The sequence below is a fragment of the Nilaparvata lugens genome, chromosome 2 (assembly GCF_014356525.2).
Source record: "Nilaparvata lugens isolate BPH chromosome 2, ASM1435652v1, whole genome shotgun sequence".
Taxonomy (NCBI): Eukaryota; Metazoa; Arthropoda; class Insecta; order Hemiptera; family Delphacidae; genus Nilaparvata; species Nilaparvata lugens.
Window position 1 is genome coordinate 93,760,433 of NC_052505.1, and position 20,279 is coordinate 93,780,711.

Genomic DNA, 20,279 nt, shown 5'->3' on the forward strand with positions numbered 1-20,279 from the left:
AAATGCATCCTTCGGCCGTGACATGGCGACTGCAATTTATTTGCTCTGCTCACGGCTCGATTGCTCTGACAGATCACACTGAAAGAAATAAATAGAAGAAGACAACGAATGAGAGGCTGAAGAGGAATCGGGCGTGAACATCGTGGGAACGAACCACTGTTGACAGCTCGCAACAGTCATTTGATTCTCCCTCTTCTTCTTCTTCTTCTTCTTCTTCTTCTTCTTCTTCTTCTTCTTCTTCTTCTTCTTCTTCTTCTCCTTCATCTCCCTCTCCTTCTTCTTTTTGTCCTTCCTACATTTGGTTCCCTCTTCACAGTTCTTGTCCTTTGTTTTCTCTCCTTAATATCATTATCCTCTCATTCATCAAAATAGTATTCACTATCTAGAATAGAGCAGATCTGGAAACATGAGTTATAATATTTGAAGTGCAATCACCACTAAATTGGAAACTTTTTATCTTCCAGTTGTTTTCATTTATATTGTTGTACTGAGTCTGATGTTTGTAACGTTTAAAGTCTAATGAATCTGTAATGTTCAATTGTTGTAATAAGTCTATTATATCATATAAAGTTGACCAAACTTCAGATAATAAATTGTGGCTTCGTAAAGGAGTGGGCTGCAGATATATGTATCTAGTTATACACTCATTCAATGGTGTAATATTATTATTCATATATGGAAGGAAACTATTCAAATTCATACCGCGTGCATTTGATTCCAATCAGCATGAGAAAATCTCAGAAATAAACTTTGCTTGTTTTTCTCAATTCGATTGAATATGAAGCTGATATCTTTAAGTCTTGAAGCTGTAAGCCAGATACACACACATCGATTTTTTGCTGTCTTCATGAATCCTATAAGATTAGACAGATGCTGTTTGTCAAGTTCCGCTAAATTTCGTCGAATTCATGAGGATGGCAAAAAATCAAACGTCTAAACATCGATGTGTGTGTGTAACTGGCTCAACTGTTCAATCAGATGAATGTATTCATCTGATTCATGAAATCGAATCATTCAAATCCCATTTAACGGTTCAATCACTTCAGCATCTCAATACCCTGAACTTGAAAAATCTAAAATTCCTAGTGATTTGCTGAAATTTCTCTCATATTACATAGACTATATGACCCGTATACAGATAAAGAGATAAATATTAAAAATATTGGATGAATTATGCGGAAATTTTCGAATTACTCACCAGATAAATGCTGAAACCGCTGCCTGGCCATGGCCTCCAAATCGAGAGGCTGCAAAAAGTGGTGAAGGGGTGGAGCCAACAATCCATGCAGAGCGGCGGCATAGAGGGCGGCGTAGGGGGGCTGCAACAGCGGGCCCGGGGGCAGACAAACAGGGGGATGGTGCTGGTAGGTCGGAGGCAGCAGGGGACCCCCCAGGGGCGCTGCACAATTGCTCGCTGGGGGCGGTGACGGCGAAATTATGCTGTCGATACTGAACGGCTTGGGGGCGGCGCTCTTAGGAACTTCGGTAGTCACAGGGGGGCTTGAAGAGGGTCCCTCGGGGGCCTTGGGGGTGGCAGATGAAGAATTCTTCACCAAATTCTCCAGTTTCGGCAGTTTGAACCTTTTCCGCCTCCTGAGGAACGACCCGTTTTCAAACATATCTAACGCTGCAGGGTGTAGCGCCCAGTAAGCGCCTTTCCCTGGTCTATCAGGTCTGCGAGGTATCTTAATAAAACAATCATTGAACGACAAATTATGTCTCAAAGAATTTTGCCACCGTTGAGTGTTTCTCCTGTAGTATGGGAATCGATCACTGATAAACCGATAAATGTCTGATAAGGGGAGCATTTTTTCGGGTGAGCTCCATATCGCCATAGCGGTCAGGGAAATGTAGGAATAGGGAGGTTTTTGGTCACCGTACGACTCACGACAGGGTCGTGGCATTGTCCCTTTCAGGGATAAAAGGTTTCCCTTCACATAAAACTATCTACATAATCACAAAAACTTGTTCAACTGTTTCAAATTAGTTCAAGTCATGTAAAACAATTTTGAATGTTCACATTTTCTAATCATAAACCCTCGAAAATCACACTAAAAATAGAACTGTCAATACTGTTCACTATTTTCAAACTGGAATGATCTTGGTGATATAATTCACTATCATCAACCCTCTAATGTCTTTCATCACTTTGGAAAGATAAGTAATTTCATCAATGAGTTAGTTCAATGATAACAGAAATCAGATACAGGTAGTATTGCGCGCACTATAATAACAAATGGAAGAATAACACCAATATATTCCTCGATTACTAATCTCGATTTCCTAAAACTCCATGGTGATGTCAATATTCTAATCAGAATTGAACAAATTTAAACAAATCTCGTAGAAAACAAAGGTTCTCAGTGCAGCAATATTGCACTATGAATAGCACATCAAAGCTACAAAAATCTATTCTTGATTTCTTCGATTCCCCACAAATTTCTAGAGATTTATTCAAAAAATATTATTATCTTTATCGGAGAATACAATCGAATCTCGTATAGATAGGACGAATCCCGTATAGAACACAGGTTCTCAGTGTAGGAAGAATGCACTATCAATAAAACATTGATGTAACATAAAATTATTCTTCAATTATTGATTTCCTTGATCCCATACAAATTCCTAGCGATTTAATCTCGAACAATCATTGTCTCTATCCGAAAATGCAATCAAATCTCGAAGACAATAGATAATACAGGTTTTCAGTACAGCAAGTTCCACTATCAATAACACAGGTCCTCAGTGCAGCAATATTCCACTATTAATAACACCTCGAAGCAACAGTTCTTCATTCATCACTCAATAATCATAATTTCCTTCAGATTTCCAGCAATTTATTCTTCAACTAATATTATTATTGTCTCTATCAGAAAATACAATTAAATCTCGCAGATAATACAGGTCATCAGTCCAGCAATATTTCACTATTGATTATTGATATCACTTGGAAGAAACAGTTACCTATTCATCATTCAATAATCATGATTTCATCAGATTCTCAGCGATTTATTCCTCGACCAGGCCTATAATTATTGTCTGTATCGGAAAATACAATTAAATTTCGTAGATGATACAGGTGTCATCAGTTCGACAATATTGCACTATCGATTATTGATATCACTTGGGAGAAACAGTTATCTATTCAACATTTGCCAACCATAATTTCCTTCAGATTTCCAGCGCTTTAATCTCAAACTATTATTGTCTCTATCAGAAAATACAATCAAATCTCGTAGATACTACGAGATAAGTGTAGCAATATTGCACCATTGATAAACACAATGATGAAGGAACCTATTTATCAGTTATAAATTTCTAGCGACTTGATCTCAATATATCATTGTCTCTATCTAAAAAAACAATCAACTCTCGTAGATAACCTGGACTTTCAGTGTAGCAATATTGCACTAATTATAACACATCCAACAGTGATCGATTTCTTGTTTACAAATTCTGATTAGTCAATTAATTAAAGCAATGAAATTCTATATAAGTCTGAAACCCTAATGATTTATTCCTAAACTATCATCGTCTATATTGGGAAAAACAATCAAATCTCGAAGATAGCACAGTTCCCGGTATCGATTACATCGTTGGCCGCGTGCGAAATCAGCTGATAACTGGGAACCCACTCACAGATAGCGACACTGTACGGTGGTAGCTTTCAGAAACAATTCCACGACCGAATCCCAGGCAAACATGGAACACGCACACTCTCCTGGAACTGACAGACGCTGAGAGATAGACCAGAAAGATAGCATCCTCACCGCCCCTCCACACCTGGTAGCCAATGTTTGGTTTTGGAGTTCCGCTCCCCCTCCTGCTTGGGAGGGGTCGCACCCCTTCCAGCTAAGAAACGAGCCCTCTGATTGGTCGGCGCCTTGCCATTGGTTTCGCCGCCATTTTGTGGTCGTGTGTGTGTGTACGTGGGGAGCCCCCCGTCACTTCAGATGTTCTGCAGGTCCTTCTTGCAGGATAACTGGAAGGAGACTCTTCTACTCCGAAACGCGTGGCTTGTACTGTCTCTTCTATCCTAACTATGCTGAGGCTAGTTAATCTCAGATTTTGAGAATATGTTCGAAGTTCTCACTTAGTGGTACTTGGGAATCTTTTATTCCTGGTTTGTTCCAGGATATCTGTATTGATTTATACAATAAATACATCATCAAAATGATAGGGATTGATTGTTTGAGAACTTTATTCATGTAGATTACAATATATACTGGTGTATAAGCCAGTTATATATACAATAGCTTACAATACAGCAAAATTATAGATGAATTTACATAATATAGACTAAGAAAATAATTATTGAACTGTATATGATATGAAAAAGCAATTTGTAATATAATAACTATAGATAATAATCATATTGTTATGCATCTACATAATTGGCGGAGCTTTGGACATATCAATGTCCATTCTTCGGAAAGAATATTAAAAATATCCTTCCCACTAACTCTTTACCAAAAAAAGGGAGAGAGAACGTAAGGTAACCTTGTGCTATTCCTCTCCCAAATTTGGATAAGGTTACACTCATAGTCCGAAATAGGTTAAGTCTTTGTTAAGTTATTGTTATAATATCTCTCAGTTATTGTTATAACTTAGCCTACATGGAAATGGAATAAATAAATATAAAAAACTTCTGAATTTAAAAGTAGGCTACGCATCTTTATTGGTTGGGTATGAATCGTTCAACAAGACAAGATAAAACAAACTCCTGATTGCCCAGCTGACTTCTTTTCAATCCTTGATTATTTATTCACAATATTATCTGAATAAATAATAATATTAAATAGAAAAATCTGGATAAAGATTCTTCCCTTCTAACCGTGGCTTGTTCTAGCTTTCCTGTATCTATGCTAAAGCTGGATGACTCCAGGATAATTTTGAGGATTTGTTCGTAGTAGTTAGCAATAGTACTTACTCACTAATTTCTGGTCTGTTCTAGGATATCTGTAAGAAGATTCTCTACTTAAAACCGTGACTTCCTAATCTTCTCCCTATGGTTCTTTCTTCCTCCTTATCCTTTCTCACATTGTTGTCTCTATCCTTTCTATGTTGAGGGAGGTTGATCTCAAATTCAGAATTTTTTCGAATTGAATGAAAAAGACTAAGAAATTGTCAAAAACCACAGATTTATTGATACTTAGAAAGACCGGTTTCGGTTATTACACCATTGTCAATCTCTGATAAACAGAGTTTAAGTGCACATTATAACAGAGTTTATCAGAGATTGACAATGGTGTAATAACCGAGACCGGTCTTTCTAAGTACCAATAAATCTGTGGTTTTTGACATTTCTTAGTCTTTTTCATTCAATATGAATAATTACTACAATATCAACTTCTCAACTACACAAAAAGTGAAAAAAAAACTTTCGAAGTTCTACTAGTCCTACTTATTAAGTGATCAGTTCCACGATGCCTGGGATAAGGAAAAACCTGAAGATGGTGAGTATAACTGAAACTAGTTGTTATAATTTGTATTTTTAATCTATTATTTAATTAATTTCGAAAAAAAGTACTAGAATTCTATTTTATAGATAAAAATAACTAGCCCTGTCTTACATTTCAAGAATCCTGGAAGAAGATTTTTCTCTTCTTATCAGGCCGTGGCTTGTTTCAACTCTTCTAGATCCTCCTTATGCTAGTTGATCCTAAACCTGGTTGATCTGAGATACAGAATTTTCTCGAAATTCTTACTGGTACTTACTAATTTCAACCATAGAGAAGAAATACCACAAGAAGATATACCATGGTATATGTCTTTTATGTTCCAGATTCCAAACATATTTCTTGTTTACACAAGCCGATTACTGTCGACTACTGTTTTGTTTGGAGTGTAAGAGTGTAAGAACAACACAGTATGAGAGACTACCAGTGTCACATAGCTCAATCAATCAATCAATTTTATTAGAAAAACATTTTTACATTGTTGGGTCCTGCTAAATCCGTGGGTTTTTCAGCAGGTGCCAGATCAAAAAAAGAATTATTCTCAACTTATAATAAACATAATAATTAGAATTAAAACAAATAAGGAGTTAATCAAGAAATAAAAGGGGTCAAGGAAGGAAAAAAGGAGGAAATATTATTTTCATACAATATTAATTATTACTAGATAATTAGTCGTTCAGGCTGGCGGCAGTGACTTTACAACAGATAAAATAATTTGGAACCAGCAAAATAGGCTAATTGAAAAAAAAGTTCATCTAACGCAGGCCTATTAGGAATTATCATTCAAATAATGATAATAAGTGATATTAATTGCTCATTACAAAGTTCTATTATCACTGTACTTTATTCTCATTTTTATTTTACTGAATTGAAATCGAAAGCGAATTGTTTATTACAGCTTCTTGAAAAATAGCTATAAGGACTATAGGCTTCAGTTGAAACTGAATGTTCAACATAAACGCCTTACACCATAATATATCTTCATGTGCTAGGTTTTATCTATGCTGGTAGGCTACTAAATAAACAACTTTTACCATAGAGAAGAGATACTACTAGGAGATATCCCATGGTATAGGTCGTTCATGTTCCAAATTTAAATGTTAACTGAAGCTGATAGTCCTTGTATTTCTTTTTTGGTGAAGCTATGTGACGCTGTTAGTCTCTCATACTGTGCCGTTCTTACACTCTTACCCGGTCAAAACAGTAAAAATCAACAATAATCGACAGTATAATCGGCTTGAGATAACAGTAAAAGTTGCGACATAAACGCAGAAACAACAGAGTAATATTAAACAGTAGTCGACAGTAATTGGCTTGAGTTGATGGATAAATGACTTAAATTTTGAAATTTAAACTACCTATACAATGGGATATCTTGTTATGCTATCTTTTCTCTATGGTACTTTTCAAACAACATGGTTCAGTTGTATTATTTTCACAATATCAAGTGACAAAATTAGTTAAATGGATATTTTTGTGACTATTGCATAGAAAAGAGGAATTCGTTTCTTTCAATACTGTACCATACTTTGGTTAATTTATTGTAGGCACAATATTATAAATACTGAAGTAGTTTTCAGGGGCAAGGTAGGCAACCCACAATAAAAATTCTCATTATTACTGTATAATGAGATTGAATAATTTAGTCCTGAAAAGTAGAAAATTCTCATAAAACTGATACTTTCACAATATGTTTTAAGAAAGTGAGAATATTATAGATGGAATCCTACTCACAGTTGAGTGATTGAGTTTATCAGGATTAGCGTTTTAACTTGAACTTTCCTTCCCAAGCATCCAATGAGAAATAATAATAATTTAGCTCTAATAATAATTATTATTTCTCTATATGGCTGAAATAGTTTCGTGAAAGAGTGAATGTAATTCAAAATTTGAGTTTCGTCATGTAAGATTAAAATCATTATTGTCAAACTACGTGCCGGTTGCACAAAAGCCGGTTCAATTTTAACCGTAATTAATTCCACGAGAATCAATTAGAAAGCCGCATCATTTACTAGTAGTTCTGTGAACAGTAGACCTCACGCAGTATTCTCATCCACAAGTACCTGATTGGAACTGTAGACCTTATGGAAATACAGCAATAGACTGGCTTCTCCACACATCTGTGTAATCACTTGTCAGCTGATTTATGATGAATAATTCTATAGTCTGATTTTTACTCCAATATTGGCATATGAAGGAGGCTCCTTTTCCCTTTCATATTATCCTTGGAATGCAAAATCTACAAAAACCTTGTATATACGTCGACGCGCAATTGAATAAGGAACATACCTCTCAAATTTCATGATAATCTATTTCCGCGTTTCGCCGTAAATGCGCGCAACCTATAAACATTTAAACATTCAAACATTTAAACATTGAGAAATTCCAACCGTCGACGTGAATTTTGAGCTGCGTACAGATATACGCGCCGCGAACATGAGCAATTCACGTTTAATCAGCTGATGCCAAGCTTTTCATATCTGTATCTTACCGTTTCTGTAAAAACACAGATATATCAGCTGATAAAAAGTGAATTGCTCATGTTCGCGGCGCGTATATCTGTACGCACCTTTAGACCTCACTTTTCTCGGTCAAAAAGGCCTTCTCTGATAAGTTCTTGTGGAATTAATCACAGTTAAAATTCAACCGGATTTTGTGCAACTGGGCCTGGAAGATACAATACTAAGGTTAAAATCAGTTTTAGGCGAATGCCTGTTGTTTTCACCTGGATCCATTGTCTATAAACAATTAAATTAATGAATACATGTATTGTGATTTCAAACAGTAGTTTTCAATTTGTCTGTTCCTAATGTTGAGAAATTAACCAATTTGGCTTCTCTAAAAAAAACAATAAAATTTCAAGATTCACGGCATACTAAATCACTCAAGTATCAAAGATAAGTCAATATATATGATAACTTTATCTGAGACAAAAGTCATAATTTATGTCATAAACCTTATCAAGCCCCCATTTGAAACTTTCTCGAACAAACTTTGTAAAGTGAAATCTATCATAGTCTACTGTAACATACTGGTCTCCCCATAAATTATAGTACAACACATATTTATGATTCTAAACACTAAACGTATTATCATGCTCGTAGTTGTGGTCATAAATAAACTGTTAATGGAGAATTGATAATTTGTAGGTTCATCACCCACATTGGTTTCTCCTTGTTGTTAAATTCTAGTTTTCAAAACCAAATACAAATGTATTTGTTTCTTGTAAAAATCAACACTTATAATCAAAATTATTTCAAAAATGAAATTATCAATAATTTATTGTAAAAAGTAACAAAAAGCTAACTAGACTAATGTCTGATCGTGAACTTGTAGTATTGAGAAAATAAGAAAGAAAATACTCAATTACAAGAGAGGAATAATTATTCATCCATTCAAGAGAGAAAATAAATTATTTAAATATTTATATAGAATTATGAATAATTTATTGTAAAAAGTAAAAAAAGCTCACTAGACTAATGTCTGATCGTGAGCTTGTAGTATTAAGAAAATAAGAAAGAAAATACTGAATTACAAGAAAGAGATAATTCATCCATTCAAGAGAGAAAATAATTTATTTTCCACTAGCAGGTAACCCGTGCTTATCAAGGGTCTTATTGAAAACTTGACAAACTGTAAACTTGACCTACTGAGATCTTGGAGAATTGAAAATAGGCCTATAACCATCCTTGGTAAATTGAGATAAATATTTCAAATTTTAAGTTAATCAGTCCAGTAGTTCAGACGTGATGATGCATCAAACATAATTTTCCTATCCCGTACGTGTAGCAGTATCGCAGTATCCCGTATTATAGACTAACAGGAAACCCGTGCTTCCCAAGGGTCTATTTTAAAACTTGACAAACTGATAACTTGATGTAATGAAATATTGAACAACTAAAAATTGGCCTGTAACCATCCTCGGTAAATTGAGAATCTATAGATGCAAAATTTCAAGTTAATCAGTTGAGTAGTTCAGAAGTGATTATGCGTCAAACTTTTTTTTCCTATCCCGTACGTGTATAAGCCAGTTCTATTCTCTATTATTATCATAGAAAAAATTGTAACTAGATCAACTTCAGATTAAACTGCAAATTCAGATGTAACTAGATTGTAACTTCATCACATGATAACGTCATAAGTTTCCACTTGTGCATCAAAAGACATGATAAAAATCCATCCGTTTGATAAAAGTTGAGTCTTCGACTCCACTTCTTTGTTTATCAGAGGTTGATAACATCTTATCTGACAGAGCTGTCGCAATTCACCAACTCATCATTCCATATAAATCATATAAACTGATCGCAAACTCTCATAGGAATAGCTCCATTCTATTATTTAGTAGACCAATGAGAACGTCATCCACGTATTTCAATAGAAATACAAACATAGTAATTCAGGTTTTATTGTAGTTGAATGAAAAAGACTAAGAAATTGTCAAAAAACCACAGATTTATTGATGATTTCTTAGTCTCTTTCATTTAATTTGAATAATTACCACAATATCAACTTCTCAACTAAACAAAAAGTTTCATTGTAGTCAATCGAACTAGAATTTATAGTCAAATGGGCATTGGAACGGTAGAGTAATTTCGTACTTATAGACGTTGCCGATTCGTTAGGTGTGTTAGGTGTGTTGTGAAAATTATAATCAATTCTCGTTCTTTATAATCAACTATAGCCCAAGAATCAAAGTGATTCCAAAAACTTATCATTGGAAACTTTACTTACTCCTTACAGAACTTATTTTCATAAAAACTTATGAGTGTCTCCTTTAAAGTCCCAGCTACAGTACAATTACAAAAGTATAAAACTATGTACATTAAGTCTACTTGAACTATGATGAGTAGCAACTACAACTGAAGATAATATTTCAAACCTGACCGACAGTCTGATTTCAATGTCATTTGGAACAGGACTGTACAGCAATTCCAGTGATCGATCGATGCAGATTATTCTCAACTTTTGCCGGTGACTGTACACGAAATCAACATCAACAAGGAAAGCTACATCCAAATAAGTAGCAACAACATTGATAGATTACAACGAAATCAACATCCAAAATGCATCAACATTGATAGATGACATGCCTGACGTATGACAAATTAAGAACAGACTTTGAAACAACGATTTCTCGAGACTGTATTGTGTCATTAGTGTTTATTTCGGTGTGTCATTATTAGTATATCTACGGGGCAAGGCAGAAAGCAATTTAGCCGCCATTTTGAGTCAAATATTTGTCCGACTCTGATAAACAACAGCTGGAGTGATATATTGCCATCTCATTATTGGGAAGGTTCTCCCATACTGGTAACGAGCTAGTCCATTATCTTCTCGCCGCCATTTTGTTTTTCTGTTGGAAATAAAATGATAATTTATATCTTTCATTTGCGGCAGACCACAAATGCACTGTTTTATTTTTGTATTAGTCGTGTGGTGACAGTTGGGTCGTTAAGTACGAATCGTTTCAAAGAAGGTGGAACAGTAATGGTAAAAAGTTATTAATGTTTTATTTCTGTAGGGAGGGGGGGGGGAGGGGTGGAAAGAGAGAAAGATGATTGAGACTGATGGCAAGAGAGACATTAACTTATGGAGGATGACCGACCTGTTTCTTCTATTCCAATTTTGATTGTCTTTCTCCAACCTCGGAACATAACCTACTCTTCATCCACTTTGAACAGTGAGAGAGAGAGAGAGGGTGAGGAGAAAGAGAGCGAGAGAGAGAGAGGAAGAGGGAGTGATGACTTTGAATTATGGCAAGTGAGACAGTAACTTATGGAGGATGACAGAACTGTTTCTTCTATTCCAATTTTGATTGTCTTTCTCTAATCTCGGGACTTGAACAATAGTCCAAATGAGATTTACTTTAAACGGTCGGCATTCTAAACTAATAACATGAATGCTCTCCATTAGGCCAATATCAAGTCAACTTTTTCAAATAACTTTCGAGGAAAATCAGGACAGAAATATTTCAAATACAAATTCGATTCATAGTTGATGCTAGTTCACAGATCCTTGAAAAAATCTGAAATTGGGATAATTTTTTAAAATGCTCTCTGGGAAGTTGTAGGCTACATCAGCCTGTTACTAGGGTACTGCTATGATAATTATAGTTTTAGAGATTGGTAGGCCTACTATGTCGATTGATAGTATAATATGCTAGTGCTGATGATAGTATAACCCGCTTTTTTTACTGGATCCTTCCACTATCGGAGGTTGGATATCATCAATGCGATTCTCACTTAAATAATTGAAGCCCAGAATAGTATCTTACGTAACGTGGACGGGAAAGGGCCTTTTGCAGGCGAGAATGATGCTTCTAGTCGAGGCGTTAGCCGACACTAGAATTTCATTTGAGCACTGCAAAAGACATTCACGTCCAAGTAACGTACACTATTTTTTCTCTTAATAATGTAAAGTAAAATGATTGATGAATAGAACATTACAATCATGCTTGTGCTGAAGTTACTAAATGCACTCTATAAACATAATCTAGTTTACAATTCCGAATCAGGAATTTTGCGGAAGTTGACAAAATTTCCACCTGGAGCGCTGAAGTGTTTTTTATGTATAGCGAGGTCCACGTTATAATGACAGTGTTTGATTAGCAATGGTATTGCTTCCCAGTGTCTATCATTCAACAAAGCGAATAGCACTATCTCTTTCTCGCTTTGCTTGGTTGCCAAATTGTATTTTAACAATGTACAAATAATAATTAATTAACAAAATATTTCATCTTAATCATGGAAATTCATTATGAAATTATTGGAAAAAATCTTCTTGCTTGATAAAATAGAGTTGATTATTTTAAGGTAGAATGTACAGTTAATATTAGATCAATAGACCTGTATCAGCTACCATCTATAGAAGGCATTGACAAGACAAAGGATTGGCAACGTTCTTCTACTATCTCTCTTCACTGCCATTACAACGTGGACCTCACTATAGCAGTTTTGCTGCTCCTATTTCGGAACTAGGAGACATACTCGACTGTGAAGAAAACATATGGGTTCATTACAGTAGAGTATGCTGCAATGAAAAATCATATGTTTATTTGTTCTGCAAACAGCTGTTTACCGCTTGATTTCATGCATGGAAAACAGCTGTGAATGACTATGAAAAAAAAGCTCTTTTGAGTTGCAGCCAATCTCTAAAAATAACATAGCCAGGACAATCTTCTACGTCCCACACTTCTCCTTCCCTTGATAGGTCTCAGCAGTTCATACTTCTCACCCCACATCAAATGTCCCAAATATTCCAATTTCCTTCTTTTTACCAGCTAGAACTCTATAATCTCCTCTCTCTATGTCCCCAGATGTCATCTTACAAAATAAAGGAAAGCCAGTTGAACAAGTTAATAATAGTATCTTACGTTACAAGGACGGGATGGGACCTTTTGCAGATGAGAATGATGTTTCCAGTCGAGGCGTCAGCCGAGACTAAAATTCATCAAGCACTGCAAAAACATTCACGTACAAGTAACGTACACTATTTTTTGTCACAATAATCCAAAGAAGAATAATTGATAAATAAGATACATTACCTGCTTGTGCTGAAGCTACAGCATTCTATAAACATAATCGTGTTTACAAATTCCGAATCAGGACTTTGTGGAAGTTGACAAACTTTCCACTTGGATAGCTTAAGGTGGTTTTTTGCAGTTTGCTGTTCCTATTTCGGAACTAGGAAACATATTCGACTGTAAAGAAAACATATGGTTCCATTACAGTAAAGTATGCTGTAATGAGAATCATTATGTTTATTTGTTTTACAAACAGCTGTTTACCGGCTTGATTTCATGCATGGAAAACAGTGGAAAATATACTTTTATCATAGTCATTCAATTTCAGCTGTTTTCCATTCATGTAATCAAGCCGGTAAACAGCTGTTTGCAGAACAAATTCTCATTACAACATACTGTACTGTAATGAAACCATATGTTTTCTTTACAGTCGAGTATGTTTCCCAGTTCCGAAATTGGAACAGCAAAACTGCTACAAAAAAACCACCTTCAGCGCTCCAGGTGGAAGTTTTGTCAACTTCTGCAAAATTCCCAATTCAGAATTCGTAACTAGGTTATGTTTATAGGATGCATGTAGTAAATTCAGCACAAGTGGGTAATGTTTTCTATTTTCCAATTATTCTTCTTTAGATTGTCATGACAGAAAATAGTGTACGTTACTTCGACGTGAATGTCTTTTGCAGTGCTCAAATGAAATTCCAGTCTCGGCTAACACATCGACTAGAAACATCATTCTTGACTGCAAAAGGCCTCTTACCATCCTTGTAATGTAAGATCATATTACCACTCTGTACGACAAGTGGGGTCACTCACAATAAATCAAGATCCGAATCATATATAAATTCGAATCAATCAATCAATTGATATAGGCCTAATTACAAGTTAATCCAATTCGAATAGCTCAAAAAATGGAGTGTTTGCAAAGACTCAATAGTAAAATGCGATTTTACATTCTCTCGTTCCATATTTAGTCGAGGATTAAGAACCGGACACAAGTCAAAACCACTCTCTCACTCTAATCCATATCATTCCATCCTTCTCTCCAAACACGTTCCTGTATGCTACACGGTCTGTCAACCAATTTGAAACAGAACAGGTGATCCAGCTCGGATTTTCTGCTAAAAGTACGAACAGTTTTTCTGAAAACGATTTTTGCTGGAAGTACGTTTGAGTGGGATTACAGTTTAGGATGTATTAGATTAGAGATTAGGATGATTAGATTACAGTTCAGGATTAGGACTGGACAGGATCTAATCCATTACCACATTCTGGCCAAGAAGCAAGATATAATTTCGGTTTTCCGATTTGGAATTGGTGAGGGTGGTGTTGCTATCTGGAGGTCTCTAATCTAACTAGAGAGCCGACTCTACTTCAATTACATTTGGAACGTGCCGTCTTCTATGAATTAACGTGTACCTGCTTATATAGTACACCTGGTATGTCTAATCTCCTAAGCTTTGGTAGGCAGGGAATTCAAGAGTGATTTCAGATACGATATACATGAAAGTATATCTTCTAAAGGAAAGAATCGGCTTATACAAGTAGGGGATAGGAAATTCACGAATAACGCGTCTCAACTACTTAACTGATTAAATAGAAATTTTGCTTATGAAGGCTACATATGATAGTCTATTTTTTATAAATATCGGGGACCGAGCTTTGCTCTGGAGTGTAAAAGCATAGAAAATTTGTAACGAAAGATGAATTTATAGTTTATATTTATTTATTTTCTCAGTCATATAATTAGTTTTACATTTATATGAGGAGGCACAAAAGGCTTATGCCCAAAACTGTTCCTTTTCAAATTTATACTACAGTCCAAATCAAAATCCAGGTTAAGCTTTATCACTCATCAAAATAAACATTTATTCACACTTCAAAAAACAAACACATGAACAATTTTATTACAAATAGATATACTATGAATTCGATTTAGAATGATATACTATTTTTCTTAACATACTATGAACTATTCTACACTAACAGCATCCAGTTACTATTTTGGTCTTTCTGAAGTGAACAAATTTCTAAAAAAAAATAAAAATAAACGAAAATAAGTTTCTCTTGCTGAATTTTTCTTTTCGTGAGATCAGCTGGATGATCCCACACACATGCACTCGTTCACTCACTTCCACGGTATCGACAGAGGACAAAATCTCTAGCTGTTTTTCCAAGGACGTATTTATCATTTTAATGTCCTTCATCGAGTTATCCCAGGTTTGAGACCTAGTGCAATCGAATCTTCATATTAAAAACCCACTTTGTTCCAAATTTCGTGAGAATCGTTAGAGCCGTTTTCGAGATCCGGTCACATACAGATTTATATATAAACATAAAAACATCTAAACATATAAACAGAAATTGCTCGCTTATAGTATAGGATATATAAAGGAAAGAACTGACTTAGACACGTAGGGATAGGAAATTCACGAATGACGCTTCATCACGTCTCAACTACTTAACTCATTAACTTGAAATTTTGCATATCGATTCTGAATTCTCCGTGTAGGTTATAGACCTACTTTCAATCCTTCTGGATTCCAGTATGTCAAGTTATCATTTAGTCAAGCTTTTAATTAGACTCTTGTGGAGCACGGGTTACCCACTAGTTTATTATAAAGTAGAAGATATATATTGTATAATAGGATATGATAAATTTTCATTTTTGTTTTGGACTGAAATTTTATCAAAATTGTACACGTGAAATTCTAACCTTATTTTGGACTTTTTCACCTATAAATTTGGAAGAAAAATAGCACAAGGACTATCTTTTTATTTTATCTTTCAATGTTATTACATTAGTGTCATTTGCATTGTAAATAAATAAATACAAAGATTAGCACTGGTGGTGATAAGATTCCATAGAAAAGGTGTTAATAAAATTACAAGCAGATAACCCTTGCTCCGCGAGGGTCTAATAAAAAACTCGGCAAAGTGAAAACTTGGCCTACTGATATCTTGAAAAATTCGAAGATTAATTAGCCTGAAACATCCACGGTAAATTAAGAATCTATGTGCGAAATTTCAAGTTGATCATTAAGTAGTTCAGACATGATGATGCGTCATTCGTGTATTTCCTATCCCTACGTGTTTAGCCGATTATTTTCTTTATCATATTATAGACTAGCAGGAAACCTTTCTCCGCAAGGGTCCATTTTGAAGAATGACAAACTGAAAACTTGACGTGATGGAATCTTGAATAATTGAGAATGGGCCTATAACCATCCTCGGTAAATTAAGAACCTGTATGCGAAATTTCAAGTTAATCAGTCCAGTAGTACAGACGTGATGATGCGTCAAACATAATTTTCCTATCCCGTACGTGTATAAACCAGTTATTTACATTATTATGAACACTAGAGTATCATGAATCTATCAAAAAGTTACAAACTTAGTTCGTGATAGAAAATAATTCTAGTGTTTCATTTCGTATATAAATCACTATATCTCACCTAAAACATTATCTGAAGATCAACATTAAATTCAGTGTTAATTTCATATTTTTTCCTAGAGGATCTTTTCTTCCTGGTATTCTATCTTCATCCTCTTTTTCTTTCCACTTATCTCCTTCTCTTCTCGCTTTCTCCTCCTTCCTAATCTTCTTCTCATCTTCTTCTCAGCTTCTTTTCCTTCTCTTCTAAATATTTTTCTTTTCTCCTTCTTCCTAATCTTTTTCCTTTCTCCTTCATCTCAATCTTCCTCCATCTCATTCTTCCTGATCCTCTCTATCTCTACTTTTTCCTAATCTTCTTCCTTTCTCCTTCTTCTTAATTTTCTTCCTATCCTCTTCTTCCTAATCTTCCACCTTTCTCCTTCTTCCTAATCTTTTTCCTTTCTCCTTCTTCCTTTCTTCTTCCTTCCCATTCCTCCAATCTTTTCTCCTAATCTTTTTCCTTTACCCTTCTTCTTAATTATTCTCTTTTCTCTTTTTCCCTTTCACACTTCCTCTATTGAGTCTAAAAAGACCATAAACGTCCAGTCAGACCTCTAAATGCGGTAGAGGGTGGCTCATCCTTCTCACTCACTGAAGACTGAACTGTGTCTAGGCACTTGATGGGAAAATAATAGACTAATTATCACCAGGCTAGCCTGGTCTAGGCTAGACAGGCCCAGGTGCTATACCTATTAGAAGCCTAATCTGCCCGCCTTAGCCTAGAACTAATCACCGCGCCATTAACCATCTGCTCTCAAGCTATTTCAATCAACTAGGAAAGGGTTGCTAACATTCAAAATTGAGAGTTTTCAGGAGAGTTTCCAAGATGTAAGCGTGTTAGCGGAGAGCGATGAAATAAAGAATAAAGAAATAAATTGAATTAAGAAAGAAAATAAATAAAGAAATTGAATAAAATAAAAGAATAAAGGGATTATGCTATTTTCAAACGTTGATCATCCCGATATCCCTTTAGTGATTGAGACTTAGGCTCGACTCACACTACCTCGACCCGAATCGAACGACTCCAGTCTCTCGACTTTACGACTTTTTCGCTCATTGTAACTACTTCAGTTCCATACTACTCTATTTTCTAACCATACTTTATTGAAAATATAAGATCTAATTCGTCACTAATTTGCATGTAAAATTTTATAATTATATTATGAATATATTGTCTTTTCTAAATCAAATCCTTCTGTTGTGACTCTGGGTCCCAATTTTGTTTTAGTTATAATTTTGCTTCCGTTCGCTTTACTGTCTATTGTGACCCATGTAAATTCATGTCAGTAGACACTTAAACTTGATGTAGAGTGTTAGTGCTCTGTGACTTGTTGTTTTCGTGAATCACGCTTTTGGGTCCCTGGGATCCAAGGGTCACTACTAACGTAACTTTTTTTCATTTTTTTCAAATGCACATTTTTATGCAATAGTGATTGGATCCAAGTAGTCAACATGTACATTTTCAACAGAGACTTCAAAGAATGTACAGATTAATTTCTAGATCTCTATTTCAATGACATTGGTGATAGTAAAAATAGATTCATGCCGATAGTTCAAGATAAGAATACTGACCCTGAGTAGGATGATAGTGAAACCAATGAACTTCATGTGATCCCAGGGATAATAAACCTCCCCTAGAAGTGAACTTTATAATATGATCTTATATATTTTCCATGTTTTTATAAGTGTTCCATGTAGTTTTTAGGATTTATTATATATTAATCACTATAATTTCATAAATATTGCAATGATTGTGCAACATGAACTTGAGGGTAGGTAAAAACTACTCTAAGAGTGAACTATGACCTTCCATTTTTTTCCCATCTTTCTAGTAGTGTTGCATGTTTGATCTATCATAGTATTCATCACTATAATTTTTGCTCACTTTATATAAAATAATAACCAAACGTTACTTTTCACTACCCTAAAAATGCAAGGTTTTATAAATTTATTTTTATAATTTTAATAATAATCGATTTCTGCTTCATATAAGTGTTCGTTGCGGTATCAATAATCCTCAGACATATTAGAATCATACAATAACATTATATCTTGAAATATATTGAGATATTCAAAATGAAAGAAGCGGGTCCCTGGGACCTAGGATCACGGCTAACGTCAGAAAAAAATAGGGTCACGACTAGAAGGTATCTAAAATGATAAAATATCACTTTCATGAACAAAACCTCACTTTCATTGAAAATGCACGGTACTACGCAACTCAAGTCGAGACTCGACCAACATGTCGAGTCGACGCTCGACTCTGTCTCACAGTCGTGAGGTCGCGGAGACTAGAGTCGACTGGTCCGAGTGGCCCATTTGAAAACATATGCTGCGTCGAGAAGAGACTAGAGTCACAGTCTCTTCTCGACTTGAGTCGCGTGAGGTGAGTTGAGCCTTATGTTTACCACTCAAGGATCCAGTGATCAAACTGAAAACTTGACGTAGTGAAATCTTGTAAATGAGCCTATAACCATCCTTGGTATGTTAAGAATCTATAGCCTACTATATGCAAAATTTCTAGTTAAGGCTGCTAAGGCTAGTTAAGGCTGGAAACGTTATTCAATTTACCAAAAATAACCTAAAATAACTCAACTAAAGTTATTTTTAGTAAATTGAATAACTATCTTAAAAATTGTTATTTTCAGGGAATTTTTGTTTCACTAGATCAACAATATCATGAAGAATCTATCCTCCAAATCTCATAGATTTATCTATTACCGAATTTGAAATGTTCTGTCATAATTTAAACTTTAGGCGTTCATATCTCAAAAAGTAATGATCAGAAAAAAATGTTTTCCTGAGAAAACTTTTTCATTTTGATAGCTTGATGACATACAGATCAAAAAACTTTGAAAAATATCACGAATAAAAAGTTTATTTTTAACCTTTGCACAGCCTTAATTAGTTCATTAGTTCAGACGTGGTGATGTGTCATTCGTGAATTTCCTATCCGTACATGTATAAGCCAGTTCTTTCAATACTATATCATAGATAGATATAGGAATAGGAGAGGAAGAGTCAGATAGCAGGAGAATATCAAGATAGAAGATAATACCATGTGTATAAACAATTCTATCTATCATCACCCTCAAGCAAAGTATAACAAATTGGAAGCACGACGAATTAAAAACTTGACAAACTGTAAACTCGAAGTACTGAGATCTTGAAGAATTTGATACAGGCGTATAACCATCCTCGGTAAATGAGAATCTATATCCAAAATTGCAAGTGAATCAGTTGAGTATTTGATGCGCCATTCGTGAATCTCCTATCCCGTAAGTGTATATATAACACAATTCTTTCCATTATGATATCATAGATAGATATAGAGATAGAAGAAGAAGATTTATAGGTAGCAGGAAAATATCAAGATAGAAGATAATACAATTGAATACACTATATTCTATCTATCATCACTCTCAAGCAAAGTTTAACAAACTTGAAGCATGAAGAATTGAAAACTTGACGTACTGAGATCTTCAAGAATTTGATACAACCATCCTCGGTAAATTGAGAATCTATGTGCGAAATTTCAAGTTATTCAATTGAGTAGTTCAGACGTGATGATGTGTCAGCAAAGTTATTTGTGCAACTAGTGCGCAAAGTTACAGTTTGCTGCACCGAAAGAAACGTTTACGCCCGAGCCGTAGGCGAGGCGGAATGGTTTGTTGAGTGCAGCAGAGGAACTTTGCGCACGTATTCACATTAAGTTTTTCTCACAGTTACCATGAATATGAAAAAGGGGTTAAATTATGGGTAAAATGCCTGAAATCCATCAAATGTTTTTCTGTGTAATTTTATTATTGGTTAAAAACCTAATCCTAAAATCCTAAAGTCCTCGTTGTCCTTGGTTAAATATATA

General features: G+C 35.0%; 1 protein-coding gene across 1 annotated transcript; it reads right to left on the bottom strand.

The window, feature by feature from the left end:
- Positions 1–1,190: 1,190 nt before the first annotated feature.
- Positions 1,191–2,262, bottom strand: LOC111054129 (fork head domain-containing protein FD4-like). The gene has a single exon (XM_022341093.2). It carries the CDS (start codon positions 1,902–1,904, stop codon positions 1,191–1,193), a length of 714 nt encoding a protein of 237 aa, XP_022196785.2. The 5' UTR covers positions 1,905–2,262.
- Between the last annotated feature and the right edge of the window lie 18,017 nt (positions 2,263–20,279).